This window comes from Pleurodeles waltl, chromosome 5 (assembly GCF_031143425.1).
Source record: "Pleurodeles waltl isolate 20211129_DDA chromosome 5, aPleWal1.hap1.20221129, whole genome shotgun sequence".
Lineage (NCBI taxonomy): Eukaryota > Metazoa > Chordata > Amphibia > Caudata > Salamandridae > Pleurodeles > Pleurodeles waltl.
Window position 1 is genome coordinate 1,823,518,965 of NC_090444.1, and position 15,946 is coordinate 1,823,534,910.

At 43.9% G+C, this 15,946-nt stretch overlaps 1 protein-coding gene across 1 annotated transcript in view; it reads right to left on the reverse strand.

Annotated features, from left to right (window-relative positions):
- Positions 1–15,946, reverse strand: part of MDGA1 (MAM domain containing glycosylphosphatidylinositol anchor 1) — an 888,610-nt gene that overhangs the window by 480,672 nt on the left and 391,992 nt on the right. The window contains exons 6-7 of the mRNA XM_069236322.1: positions 9,131–9,400; positions 839–1,168 (exon numbers count right to left, since the gene is read on the reverse strand). Coding sequence (XP_069092423.1) covers positions 839–1,168; positions 9,131–9,400 — 600 coding nt within the window. The remainder of the gene's footprint in view (positions 1–838; positions 1,169–9,130; positions 9,401–15,946) is intronic.

Below are 15,946 nucleotides of genomic sequence, written 5' to 3' on the forward strand. Positions count from 1 at the left end.
TTGCTTATTATTGTATAATAGCAATATTGTATATTTGTTGCATTAGAACTATGGGACCTGCAGCGTTCTAGAATTGTGTGTTAATTATGCATATATAAATGACTCCAAATAGAAATCTCAGCTTTCTGGTTTAATCTTTACAGATGGTGGCATCGTGGAAACTGGCCTAGCTGTGATTCTTGACACTGAGGGGTATATTTGTGAAAGCTCTGAGGGTTTACTTCTGCAGTGTGGAAATTCTTGTGGCTTATGTGCTCTTCGTACACACAAATAGCCTTGTTATAGTGGTTTACATAATGGGTCTTAGTTGAACTTTGTCTGCCCGGGGTTCCTTATATACTGTGATAAATCATATGCTCAGTGCACGATGTTCTACATATTGTGTAAAACTTCAAAAGCCAAATGATGGTGCATACACGCTGCCGCTGGCCTGGCTGTGGCGCGTTCTACACTGCAGTAATGTGGGTACGACCTGGCTACACTGACTCTGTACCGCTGTGGAAGCTGGCCTGGCTCACCTACTTGGGTAATGTGGAGACTGGCATGGCTGTGATGCTTTACACAAGTATAAATGCTGACCTTTGTAGTGCATTGAGGTCCCAGGGGCCCATAGTAGAATATATACTATATCCCCCTCTACTATATATCCTTCTATATCCCTCTTATGAAGAGCATTTAAGGTCAGCATGTTGGGACAGTGTTATGAGTATGATGCTAGGTTGCTGCTTACATGGGCCTGTAACACTAAACCTTGTTACAAGATTGGCACACCAGAGTTTCACCCATAGGCCCTGACTTGCTTTCATTTCTGCACGCGCCTCCACCCAGCAGCACTCACCTGTCTCAGAGGAGATGTTGACCTCGATGCTGAGGTCGGCAATGGGGGCACCCTGAAAGGAGGCCACGCACAGGTAGGTGCCATAGTCGCTGAAGCGTAGGTCGATGATTTCCAGGCTGCTGGTGACTGGTGGCAACTCTGGGTCATTCCTGGTGACGAGTAGGCGGTCGGTAACTTTGGCGGACTTGCCGTTCTTGTACCATGAGTAGACAACCTTCTCCTGTGGAACAGCATCCACGTGGCAAGACAACTTGAGGTCCTGTCCCAGCTGTATTGTCTCGCTCTCCTTAATGACATCAGGGGTGATCTGGAACGTGGCATTCTTCATGGCTAGTGGAAAAAAACAGCCAAGTGTTTATGGAAGTGCAGAGTTTGATGGACATATTTCAGGGCTTATCCACTTAATCCTCAGTCTGTGCCCTTAAAACCACCCATTTCTTGCAAGTAGTTAAGTATTGACATGATTTTGAATGCCACAAGATATGGGACCTTTGTTGCCCATATTATAAATTGGGGTTCAGGTCCTGAAGAAGGCCAGGGATCCTGGGGTAGGCCAATGACATGGCTGAAACATGTCAACTAGTAGGATGCAAGAACAACAGTTATCCCTAACACCCCCTTATTCACTTTGTTTTTAATACCCCTCTAGAATCCCTTAATACAAATGTTTTTGGATCATCTATAGGGATTTTTCACATTGGATCCCCACTGAAAATCAAAAGTGATTCATTCTTTAAAAGAAAGCACTCCTTAGTATAGAAAGGAGCCCATGCATCCCCCTGAAAAGGTTGGTTAGGAGAGGCAAACCCAGGATGAAGCATGCCACCAAGGTTGGTGGGTTGGGGTTTGCCTTACATTTTTATAAATGTTTATGAAATCCACAACTGAGACATTAGGGTGCACACATCCTGTGGCAGTACCGTGACATCCCGTTTATTTCTGCTCTTTACCTCCACATCTACAAAGGCATAAAATGAAAACAATCTCTCTAATGTGTTAATCTGTGGATTATTTTGCAGAGAAAGTTAAAGTTCCTCTTTTGTTCCAAATTTTTAGATGAACAGCCTTGGATAACTTGGCTAGTGGAGCATGTTTAAATTCATTCTGTGAACACACAATCCTCTGAGCATTGTTCTCTAAACTCAGTGCTTATCCTTTCACATAAACAACCTTTCTTTTATGTCTACTTGTTATTGGCACAGGATACTGCACTCTTCCTTTTTCACTATTACTCATAACAATATTGTTATAGTTTTTTCATCGAGCATTCAGTAGTTCAAGGACGACTTTTCAAACAGTTCAGAAGTTTCCAGCATATGATGTTCTTTCCCCCCTAATTTTGCTTAGTTCGTGTGACAGAAAGTCTCATTGTCAATTACATACTTACAGTAAATTGACAGATTTAATAGATATGTATGTATATATATTGACTTACAAACCGTCACCAGAGTTAGGAAGCGGGGATGTAGCTTGGTCAATAAAATTGGGGGGGCGGGGTGTGAGCTTCAGATTTCCCAACTATCACGCTGGAATATCATGTTAAAACACATCATATGAGAAGCACCACATGAGGGGGGTGTAACGGGCAGTGGACACAGAGAGATGGGTGGATTGTTACGGGCCCTTAAAAAACAACATTTTTCAAATATTTTTAAGGCCTTCAAAACAGAGACAAAACTCTTTAACTCTTCATCTCAAACATTCAAGAGAAATTCCATTTAATTTCAACATCTTAGCCAATTTCTCCAAATTAAGGTATTCTTATTCACACTTCATATAAGAAGCTCCATAAGTTTCAATATGCACATCAACGGCAACACGTGTTTCAACAGTGCTGCATGAGTAGCAGATGCCTTCTTCAGGGCTTATCCACTTTATCATCAGTTAAGTAGTCAAGTATTGACATGATTTTAAATGCCACAGATATGGGACCTTCAATCCTCCTCAGAGGTACATGATATTCAAATAATAGGTAGTTATCTCAACCTTATAAGAAAGTATTCCAAAATCGACAATTGTATGTATGTATGCCAGGCGTATTCAACCTTGCGGACGTAGGGGAGAGTGCTCCCTTCTGTCCTGGGCGTCTAGCTGTTACTGAAGCGCACTGAACTATGTCTAAGAAGCAGTTCATTTGGAGCTATTGGCTGAGATGTTGAAATTGCATGAAATTTCCCTTGAATGTTTGAGATGAAGAATATTATGTATGAACACTATTTAATAAAAGGAAACTGATTTACACAAAGGTTCAGCTTAAAATCAATTTCTAGTTCAGGTGAGCTGTGTTTTTATATAGGGTCATCAATTTTTGTAAAATTGTTTTTTAAAACATGTTTTCTACGATGGCCATTCATCAAACAAATTTGCTTGATGCTAGTTAATGCTTCACAAAAACTGTAATAGAAATCAATTAAAAAACAATAGCTTGGTGAATTCCCTGTAAAATAGGACAGACTGGGAAACCATGGTTCACAAGAGCTTTAAACAAACTTATTTTTCACCATACTTTCTGCCCCTTTCTCTGTTGAACAGGTCAGCCCACCCACACCAAGTGTGGCATGCACAAGAGCACACTGTGCATCAGCTGTGATTGCCTAAGCATTAACAAATAATGTACATTTTATTTACATGTTTTACAAACTAAAGACACATCAGGGAGAGTCCGTTTTTAGGGTCGAGCCTCCGAGTGCGTGCGCTAGTGCGTGCGCTCACATGCGAGACGCTGTTGTTTTCAGTAAAGGGCTTGGAGCCCGCATGTCGCTCACCATTGGTTGGTTTGCGTGGCACTCTTCCTCACAGCCTCGTAATTCGTCAAGGCATGTCTGGCATCATTTCCGTTCCTCTGTGTGGAGCAGAGATCAAGAAGTAATTCATTTCAACTTAGTTAGTGCCCATCTGCTGATCCTGACGTGATTGAGGTAAAATGTTGTTCTAATTTCCAGTGCCTCGCAAACAGAAGGCTTATGACTGGCAAAAACGTGTCCAGCAGGACAAACAAACTTGCAACATTTTATTTTTTAAAGTTAACTTTATTTTATTTTGTTAAGTCATCTTCTCTCAGTTCCCACTTGTTTTTTTTTTAGTTTGCTTGTGGGCGCTGTCATCAAAAGATGACAATTAACTTTTTTGAACTATGCGAGACCCATTGCATTGCAAATGCTTGTCTTATATGATGTTCTGTTGCTTGAGCCCCACTGGCCACAGCACACTCAGCTTTCCTGCTAGGGCACAGTTTCCTAAACTTGTCAAAGGCATGACCCCATGTTTCTTTAGTAGCCCTAGTTAAACAATTTTATTATTTATTTTTGGATCTAGGCCCCAAATGCGGATATAAAGATAATACTCGTAAATGCCCTTTGTGAATTCCCAAAGTCGTAAACGTAGACTTTTGGTCTAAGTTTAGATCAAATGTCAAAGTTTGTCTTTGTGAACCGGGCCCTAGATCTTCCACTGTTGTTGACATGCACCCATCAGTGTTACTGGTAGGGCCCTCCCCCTCTACAGAAGCACTGCACCGAGCACTCTGATTGGTTCCCCCTCTACAGAAGCACTGCACCGAGCACTCTGATTGGTTCCCCATTCCAACACTACTTTGCTGTCACATCTCCAGGGCAATCATAGCCCTCTCATCCACCATTCTGAACAATCTATATTCATTTTATATTTATTTGTGGGCAGATAGTTCATGTGACTGTATCATCACCTCACTTCCATTCCACAACGGCCTTGTGATCTGACGAGAATCTGGGGAGCTATCTGCCAGTCTCCCCCTCTTCTGACCCCACAAGCTTACCGCTGTTTTGTGTACACTGTCACACACAACTGCGTCAATTCTTCAGCCACAATTCAATTTACATGTAATATAGGGATTTACACCTCTCACGATTTCATTTAAAAAAAGAAATTATTATTATTATCAAATTCAGGTCTGTGCTTTTGACGTAAAAACAATTGCACTCAAATAAATACATGAAAATTTAAATATGTGGTTTACAAACACTTTTGGGAGGAAAAAACATTCTTTTCGAGGTGAGACAATGGTTGATTGCAGGCCACAGGAGCTGTTGTGTCAAATTGCATGAACATTTGTTCATTTTTGCCAATCAAGAGCTGAGACTATAATTTATATTTTGATACTTGTGGAGATAATTAAATATTGTGTAAGATGACATGTCTAAAACATGCTTGCATTCATGTTTTTATATATACAGGTATGACACATACTATCAAGGTACTCTAGCTCTCTACCTGCTGGGAAGGACTGGAACTCAGAAAGATTAAAGAGACTGGATGTAAAATAGAAAATTACAGTGAACAGACCAAGGTCTTTAGAGGTTTGAGAAGAATCGATTAACAGGTAGAATTAATACACACAAAGATTCGTTTATGTTTATTCAAGCGGTAATGGGATTTCTACGGGGTGTTTTATTTGCAGAGCATTAAAATATTTTCTTGAGTACACAGAAACAAGAATTAACACGGAGATAAAAGGAAACTGATTTACACAAAGGCTCAGCTTAAAATCAATTTCTATTTTAGGTGTGCGGCGTTTTTTTTTATTGGGACGTCAATTCTTGTACAATTTTTCTTTAAAAATTGTTTTATTGTGATGGCCATTCGCCGAAGAAATTTGTTCGAAGATAGCTAAATGCTTAAAAATATTGTAATAGAAACCAATGTTAAAAAATGGCTGGGTGAACTAAAAGTCAGATTTCACTTCCTGTAAAATTGGACAGACTGGGAAACACTGGTTCAGGAGAGCTTTAAACTTTAAACAAACATGTATTTTCTAATCTGCTTCTGGCGCCCTTTCTCTGTTGAACAGGTCAGCCCATCCACACCAAGTGTGGCATGCACAAGAGCACACTGTGCATCAGCTGTGATTGCCCAAGAGTTAACAAATAATGTATATTTTATTTGCATGTTTTACAAGCTGAAGACGCATCAGGGTGAGTCAGTTCTTCTTATATGATGTTCTGCTGCTTGAGCCCCACTGGCCACAGCACACTCAGCTATCCTGCTAGGGCACAGTTTCCTAAACTTTTCAAGGGCATGACCCAATTTCCCTTTAGTAGCCCTTGTTAAACATTTTTTTCTATGTTTTTGTAGTATCTGATAGACCGAAGAACCGTGTACAGAAAACATTTTTATTGTAGCAGTAATGTCTCAAATGTAAGGAGCTGAATGTAAAACACTGTGGCATGATTGGTCTGTTTGAGATTTACAGACAGTAACGTGGAAGAGGGGTGGAACTGGTAAAGGATTACACAGAGAACTTTACTCTTTGATTTTTGCTTTAAACATATTTTAAATATAGAAATGTTTAATGTCCAGCAAAGGGAGATGCAGTGGTGTTCCCAGAATCACATGGTTTTATTTGGTCAAGTGTGAAGACAGGAGTATCTCCAGGCCTTGGGGTTGCAAGGAATGTAAGTAGTCAGTAGATTACACCTACTCTGCGGAGTCACGTGCCATCTTCCTCGAATATGAGCCTCAATCAATCAGTCAGGATTTGTAAAACACGGCTAATCACCCAACACGGAATCCAGGCGCTCGCAGGCCCCGGAGGCTCATTCGAACAACCAGGTCTTGAGGGTCCCTCCGAATTCCGGAAGTCAGGAGATGGTCTGGAGTCGTGTGGGGACGAAAACAAGCCTCACAAAACTTTTTTAGGGTCGGGCGGGCGCAAGCGCTCTGGACCATGTTGTAATCTCTTTGTGGGCTTCTAACCATGCCCATGTCGAGCCCATACGTTTGGTTGGTTCGTGGGCTTGCCTTTTAAAAATCGATTGATACCATTTGTAAAAGGCCTGCACATGTCATGCCTTTTCTGGTGTTTGGCCCTCCTCGAGCGCACAGGTAAACTACTGAAAACATACAAGGCTCCATGTTTTCAGCTGGTTTCTGCACTACTTTATCTTTTCATTTCCTGCGCAGCGCGATCTCACTGGGCAGAAGTTGAGCGCTTTGCATGACATCGACCCTTTTACATGGATAATTGCACTTTTGGTGGTTCCATGGATAATTGCACTTTTGCCGGTAACATGGATAATTACACTTTTGCCGATTAGTTTCACTGTGAGCGAATTTCTGTTTCCTTTTCTGTGTTTCTTTCACGCTCATGGCGACCATTGGCTCGCATATGTGAAACTGTTTTACTTTTCACTATTAGTTTATGTGGCAAGAAAAGTCAGGTTAGGAGTTTACAATGCTAATAGCTCTAACACGAGCAAACGCGAGACCCGTTGCATTGCAAATGCTTGTTATTTTATTATGGCTTATAGTTTATTGGTAGAACCTCACCTCCCCTCAAGGCATTCCCATCAGACACTTATGCGGACACATTAGAGACTGCCACCTCTAGGTCACGTGGGGCCTGTGCACATACAATGAACTAGTGCCAGGCTACTGCGGTGCTGAGTAGAAGTGCATTGACATTTGCACCGACTGAGTGTCAAGGTTGTACTTGTCAATCCATGCAAATGCTGGTTTCACAACAGTTGTTGGTGCAATTATATTACCAGTGCAATTTGCAAGAAATGACATTAGAAAATGCCACTCCTCGTGGTCATTCATAAGTCTGGGTGAAATTTAATTAGACGCACAAAATTTGTAAATTTTGCATTACGTGAAAGTTGTGACATTTCCTGAAATTTAGCATTATGTCACTTCAACTATCTGCTGCTTGCTTGAGAATGGTTTAATCGGAAACTACCTCGGTAAAACATAAGTAGAAGGATGGCTGAGCAGAGGTGTCGGGTGGTTTGTGGAAGGAGATTCCTTTATTGAGGTAGGCTGGGCCCATGTTGTGGAAGCTTCGACGGTGTGTGTGAGGGCTTTAAACTGGGCACTTCACACAGACCCTCAAGTTGGCTGTGACCACATTCTGCTTACTGAATGCAGCCACTTGGAAGGAGGAGATGCGCACTGCCCCCATCCGTTAAACCAGTGGTGCCCAACCTGTGGTCCGTGGACCCCTCCTCGTGGGTCCGTGACTCCTTAGAAAATGAACTAATATTAACAGATTAATAAAGTGTATAGAAATAAAGTGGGTAAATGTACAACAGAACATTTTTAAAATATACTGTAAATGTAAAGGATTTTAAAATTTGTGGCTAAAAATTAATTTAGTATCCTCAGATTGATGCTTGGGAGCAGGCGCATCAAACAGAATATAATATGGATGGTGAGTAGCTTCAATTGAATTTAATGAAACTCCAAACTTCCTATTAGCATTAAAAGTTGTATTTTTATACTTTATTTGTTCGCACATTAAATAAAATATGTTATCATTTGTGTATTTGTTTGATGGAATGCTTGTTTCTGTATTTTGTGTGCATTGTTTTGCAGTACAAATCATTGACAATGTTTAGGCCGGGGTCCCCTGCTTCCAGTAATGACTCGGGGGGTCTCTGGATTCCAATAATGATTCAGAGGGGGTCCCCGGGTTACAGTAATGATAAAGTGGGGGTCCACAGAAGTCAAAAGGTTGGGAATCACTGCATTAGACACATCACTGCTTCCATGATATTATTTTTGTCAATTTTGAAAGTAGTGCTCTTGATTGACTTTTGTGCATTGTGATACGTCACGCATATATTAATGCTGAGACTTGAATAAAGGAGCCAAACTATCAGTCCTAATGCTATATGATATCCTTATGTTTTAGTTATCCTATGTAACCAACTTGTACTTAAGTAGTAACAAAGCTGTGTGTTCTACTGCTCTGGCTACAAAAGGCCTTGTCAGTCCTGGCAAGTCCTCTATTCAGTGTTTATGAAGGTGCCTTGAGTTCCACAATGTGCAGCAGAGAAAAACAGTCCGCATCCCACACTTTTTTGGTGTCCCAGGCTCACACAAACACACAAAGGCACATACATGCATGAAAGTGCATGCACACGTACACATGTACCCACTTTGATGGCCGCGCATAGACACACACACAAACACAGAGATAGTTTTATGGCTGTGTACATGTGCACACTCACACCCGCACATGCAGCTACTTTGATATCTGCGCACAGGCATGCACACGCACACACACACGCGCACACACACATAAACACACACACACACACATAGTTTTATGGCTGTGTACATGTGCACACTCACACCCACACATGCAGCTACTTTGATATCTGCGCACAGGCATGCACACACACACACACACACACTCCACACACACATAAACACAAACACACAGTTACCTTGATGGGCGCCCACAAGCATGCACACACACACACAAACACACACAAATCCTCAAGTTCACCCAGAATTCTTTGGAAAACTTACATCGAACTAAGAGGTTGACCGTCTTCTTGGCGGGGTTTCCTACGTTGTTGGTCGCGGTGCAGTTGTAGTAACCCAGATCCTCCGGCTGAATGCCCCAGATGGTGAGGTTGCCCCCCTGAGAAAGGCTGTTCTTGGGCATCGGGTTGGGTGAGTGAGTCCAGACGACCTGGGGCGTGGGGTCCCCCCCTGTCAGCATGCACTGCAGGGTGACGTTCTCTCCGGGGTTCACCACCAGGGTTTCATTCACAGACATCTTGAGAGCGGGGGGTGCTGAAACAGAGACCACAACAGGCATTTAATAATACAGCCCTGACCAAGAGGCGCCCGGATGATTCCGGCATGCGCTATACTCCACATTCTTGAGGACAAACTCGGAATCGGGCGCTACTTATGGCACCCGAAGAATTCCGACCCATTGATCCCAGACGGTAAATTATTGTCTCGTTCTTGCCAGAATTTTCTTCCATGACATGCAAACTTCACATAAATACCGGCAGCACTCCTCCAACCCACCGAGCTATCTTACAGCTCTGGCATGCATGGGCCACGTACTAAGCTATAAGTCACATAGATGCAAACCTGTACTTTGTTTCTCGCCCACCCAGTTGCAGTATGTTGCTTCAGTGGTGTAACGAAACTGGAGGGGGGGCCCCCTGCAGAGAACATGGAGGAGAACACCCTCCGAACTCACTTAGGCCAGGTGCTGTGCTGAGGGGGCCCCCTTGAGCTCGGGGGCTGCAGGGGCTTTTGTTATGCCCCTGTGTTACATGTGCCCTCAAGCCTCCCATGCGTTTAATGGCATGCGAGGAGAACATATGGCCATATGTACAGAAAAATCTGTTTGTGAATTTCTAATTGCACATTTTTGCGATGCGCAATTAGGAAATCATAAACAGCCCTGTACCAATGTGTGTTTGACACACTGTGTGATTGGCATTGGATCCCAAATAGACCTACCTCATTAATATTCATGCTGTAGGTCTCGCTTTGTGACCCATTGTGAATCCAAAGAATCACAGGGACGGTGGCCTGCTGGGGTCAGCAGACCACCATGTCTGTGATTGCTCTTTCAATAAATCGTTTAAAAAAAAAAATGCAGCCCGTTTTCCTTAAAAGAAAACAGGATGCTTTTCAAAAAGAAAATTGAAAAGTTTTCTTTTCATTTTTAAAGGGCAGGCAGTGGTCCTTAGGACCACTGCCTTCTCTTAAAAAAATGTTTTTACCCACATTGACAAATTCACATTTGCGAATGGGTTACCACCTCCTTCAAGGAGTGGGTAAAATGTGAACCGCATTTCGGTCGCAAAACATTCACACATACCAGTATGATTCGGTATTAGGAAGAGACACTCTGAACACCCCTCTTCCTAACACTGAATCACGAGCCCTATTTGCGCTTCGGTAATAGGTTCTGTGATTCGGACCTTTTGCGACCGCTAATAAGTTTGGTACATCTGGCCTCTGGTCCTTGATATGTGTAGTTGTGAGAACCTCTTACACAGAGCAACAGCAGGGAGAGGATGTAGGCAGCAGTCACAGGGACCGCCTCAGGAGCTGGAGGTCTGGGTTCGAGCCATGGCGTCGGCACAACGTCCTGTTATTCTGGGCAAATCACTTAATCCCCCGTGCCCATGGACAGCGCCTTGAGACCCTCATGGAGGATAAGCCGCGCTATATAATTATACATTTAACAGCAGCAGCAGGAACGTATACTTTAAGACAAACCTGTGCAAACACCATGCCATAAGTTGGCCACAGCAAGACAAACTGAAAGGCACACGCTTTGCATAAGGCTCATTGCAGACAAGCTGCAGCCATCCCTGCTTGAAGCTGTGATGTGAGAGACTGACACCTGGAGCTCTGGGAGGGAAATACCTGCAAGTAAATTGCTCGCCTTTTGAAGTCAGCCATCAAAGAGGGTTTACTCGGTGTAATCCTTCTGTTTACATGCACTTGTCAGATCCAACCAAGAGAGAGTGAACGGGGGGTGAAAGGAAGGGAGAGAGTGAGGCTGGGAAATGGGAGTGAGTGAGAGTGAACCAGGGGGAGAAGGAGAGGTACGGAGGGGAACAAAGGGATCGAAGGAAAGTGCGGGAGAGAACAGTGGAAAGAGGGAGGGAGCCATGGGTAGAGGGACAGAAAGGGGACAGGGTGAGAGAGAACATCCCCAGCTAAATCCCAGCCCAGTTGTTACCATCCTATTTCACTGCTGGGTAGCAGCTTTACAACCGTAGGCCGGGTGGTTCTTTCAAAACTGGAAGACCGGGAACATGAGGAACATCTAGGATTCCGGCCAAGAGTTGGAACAGTGGACCAAAGCCTTAATCTCTACCTCATAACTCAGAAATACCTTAAGGGCAAGAAAGAATCCAGGCACTTAGCTTTCATGGACCTCACCTGTGCCTTCGATTTTGTGCAACGGCCCAAGTTATACAACATAATGGAAGCCATGGGCTGTACAGGGCCATCATCGACCTACTACGCCTTTTACATTGGCAAACAACTGCCAAGATCCGGTACAGTAAAGAGGGTCATTCATCGCCTAAAATACATTCTTGTGTTGGTGTACGTCAAAGGTGAGTTCTGGCACCCTTTTTGTTCTCGTTGTACATTAATGGACTGGGGGAATCCTTGTGTACGAGAGGTAGAGGCATGCCTAAGGTGGGTTCTTGTTCCATACACGTTCTTTTATATATGGATGATACAGTTTTAATAGCTAGAACTGACCACGGTTTACAGATTTTATTGGATGCTTTTAACACTTTTATGTCTAATTTAAGTTTGAAAATAAACATCTCTAAATCATTTGTCGTGATATGTGGCTCCAAATGTCTAAATCCCAGTAATGTATAATCTTGGGTAAAGAGGTAACCAAAGTCCCTAATTTTACTTATCTGGGAATTCCATTGATGAAGCCTTTAACTGGAAGTTTCTGTTCAAAATTAAATCACTTCAACTCCAGAAATTTGTTGGGGTCGTACTCTAGTTTGCCCAAAGGCTGGGACATAAACAGATAAGGAAATTGTGCAGATCAATAAAAACAAATGTTTGGTGGTTGGTACGTTTGGTGTAGGCACGTGGGGACATACTGATGCTACTCCTGTACAAATGATTGATAACTCCTTCATGCAAAGTCTCCTTGCTCTCCCTCAATCCTCAATCTTCACCCTGCTTGTTGTCACGTTGAGGTGGGTTTGGGTTTTGTAAAGATTATCTTAAATTGCAACCTTTACTGCAATGCTTAAGAGCTTGGAGGAACCCTAAATCCCAATTTACAAAAGCAATCGTAAGGGATTGTTGAGCATTAGAGAATGTCCGGAGCATCCCATAGCTAACTTATATTAGAGACACTTTGAAATTGATTTATATTTTGACAGACAGGATATCCATCACCGTTGTGACAGAGTAACCCGGCCGCCAAGATGTCAATCGGGCCCTTAGTTCGTCACATGGCAAAGGATCTGTTTTTTAAAAAGTGTTTTAAGGTTTATAAGGATGAATTGCAGCTCAGGGACTCGGGCTACCTCTTTGGAATATTAACATGACTTTTGTGCCAAAACTGTGTCTGCACTGTATACCAAATGAATGCTCCGGGTTCCTTCTTACGCGGCCACGTTTTATTCTTGTTGTTTTGGTGGCCCCTCCAACACAAGGAACTTGGCTTCAATCGCTCCCTGTATATCCCTGCGACGGAAGCTCGCCGCAGAGCACCTCGCACTTTATTCTTTCTTTGGAAACTTTATTTAACTCATAGGAAGCGCTTTTAAACTTCCCGCGGGTCGTTTTAATACTGTTTCATACAAGATGGCTTCCTTGCTTTTACAGCAGCTGGGGGCCCAGGAGTCATGGCATGCAGTGATAAATTATATGGCATGTTGCCTGAGCACCAGAAAGAGATATTAAACCTGGAAATATAGTCCAATGATGTTTCTATTTTTTATTTTTTGTATTATATTGCTGTGATTTTGTTCCTAATAATATTTTGTCATTTTACTGAATATGTGCACTTTTATGGTTGTTGTGCGGTTGAATAAAGTATGATTCGAACCTCCGAGAAAATTAAAAAGGAAGAAAGAGCGATTGAGAAGGGAAAGGGATAGAAAGGGGAGAATGTAGAGTGTGGAGTGATAGAGGAGAGAAGGAAAGAGGGATAGAAAGGAAAAGAGAGGGAGAGAAAGGAGACAGGATGAGAGAAATTGAGAGTGAGTGGGTGGAAGACAGAGGGAGGAGGGGGGGAGGTAAATGTGCAGGGTTAGGTCTCCTGAGACAGAACTCAGGATGTGTCTGGGGGGTTTGAAGATGGAGCTGGTTGAGCACACCTGCGACAGGAGTTCTGTGCATGGAGAGATATATATATAGAGAGAGAGAGAGAGAGAAAGAGGAAATGTGTATGTGTGCGCGTGTGAGTGCACATGTTTGTGCTGGCGTGTAAGAGCCAGAGGTCTCTGCTACCTGGATGTCTGCACAGAGGTGGCAGCTGTTCTAAACCATTACACCAACTGCACACAAATATGTAATTTCTGATTGTAATCTGTTTATTGAGATATGTCTGCTTTCTCTGTCTCCCTCATAGTATCGTACATTAAGGCACTGAGATCACAGATAAGAAAACTGCAGACATAGAACTTTTTCCTGACATTTGTTTATTTATTTATTTGCAGTTTCATATAGCCCAAACAGCTATTAGAGCCTTTCACAAGAAAAAGGTTTGAACAATCATCAAGAACAAAGGTTTAGGTAAAATATTGAAAAGCTGTTAACCGTTTGTGCGCGTCGGTCGGCCGGGAGCTGTCCGATGCCGCGGTGCTCGAGCGCGTTGGACGACTCCCAGCCGTCCCCGCACATGACACAGGAAATCCCTCTGGTGCGGACACCAGAGCGATTTCCTGCTGCAAAGAAACAGCAATCGGGAGCTGGGAAAAGTTTTCCCAGCTCCCAAGGCTGTCTCTTTGTTTTCAGTAAAATGACCATCATTTCATTGAAAACAAAAGTGAAATGAGCCGATCGCCTCATTTCACTTTCACTGTCTACATGCTTGTGGGGCTATGTCAGCACCCCGAGCACCGAGGCAGTCGGGAAGGGTATTTGTTAGAAAGCGGAAAATCTCAGCTTCCCAACTGTACCATTCCCTAGTGGATCCGTGCTTGGGGACCGCTGTAAGAGGGCGATCCCTAAGCAGGGACCCACCACTAGACCCCGGGGGAAGCGGCCCCTTGGGCAAGGGCTATTGCTTCCTTTTTGATTTTGGGGTAAAATGCAGTCTTTCCAAACCCTGGGGGGACAGAAAGCCCACTAGGCACCAGGGATATTTGTTTGTTAATTTAGAGGTAGAGGCTGCCCAGAATGGACATTGCAATGACCCCAACCCCTTCCCCAAAAAAGGGCACAATCTTTCTGCCCCTGCCAGGAGGCAGATGGGGGTTGTTACCCCCTATCTGCCCCTCGGGGGGGGCAGAAAGCTCACTAGACACCAGGGATCCTTTTTTGTTATTGTGCACAGAATGGGCAGGGCAATTACCCCACCTCTCCCAAAAAACATGGGCACTGTTTTTTTGTCCCCCATGGGTCAGGTAGGTATATTACTCCCAATCTGTCCCACAGGGGGGCAGAAAGCCCTCTAGACACCAAGGAAGATTTTTTCATGAAGGGTGGGGCATGGCCATGCCCCCAACCCAAATAAATGGGGACAAAATCTTTCTGCCCCCCTGGGAGGCAGATGACAGTAATTACCCCAGATCCCCCTCCCCCCACCGTGTGGGTGGGACAGTCCACTAGATGCCAGGGAATTAAAAAAAATGAAGTAGCGGTGGTGCACGCTGCATACCACCATGGGCATGGTTCTGCCCCCACCCCAACTGAAGGGGGCAACAGTCTTTCTGCTCCCCCAGGGGACTACAGCATTACATCCGAATGGCAAGCAAGAGGACATTTGATTATTTTGGGTGTTGATTCTGCATATGTGCCAGGAGAGCTTGGCTGACTCCCAATATCATCCCACTTACAGTGGTGAACAGCTGCTTGGGTAGGCTGCCACCTGGAAAAACTGGAAAAACCTACCAGAGCCAGACACTTCTGAGAACCAGACATCTGAGGGAGTCCAGGGTGGTGTGCTTCACATGCACCCTGCACCATTTTTTTACCCACAAAGCCCAGCAAACCTCCAAATTTGCCTGAAGTCACACATTTTCCCTATATTTCTGTGATGGAAACTTCTGGAATCCTCAGGAATCCACAAAATTCCTACTACCCAGCATTGCCCCACCTGTGGCTTGGCCTAGCGCCAGTGAAAGGAACGGATCCAACCGAGTTCAATAGGAGGCTCCACGCAAGGGCTCCCGTTATCCTTGGTTTGATCTGTTCCTGTTGCGGCACTAGAGCTACCCACATAGGGTCAGTTTTCGGTGGAAAAATTTGCTGCTTCCATGTTACGTTTTGGGCCGTTTCCTGTCACAGGCACTAGCTCTACTCACACAAGTGAGGTACTATTTTTATCGAGAGACATGAGGGAATGTTGGGTGGAAGGACATTTGTGGCTCCCCACAGGTTCCAAAACTTTTTTTCACAGAAATGTGAGGAAAATGTGTTTTGTCAATGTTTGAGGTTTGCAGGGGATTCTGAAGGGTCTGGCGCATGTGATGGTATACTGCTTTTCTCAATCGGCCAGAACTCACTCATCATCGGGTGGGGTATGGCCGGTAAGCCTGGTGACCCTGTGAAACTCTGAAAACGGGTGAGGCGAATGTGCAGGTGAGAACTTCAGCACTTGCAAGGGGGTATTGTCCCAACACAAGTTTGAGTTCACTCTGCTGATTCCCG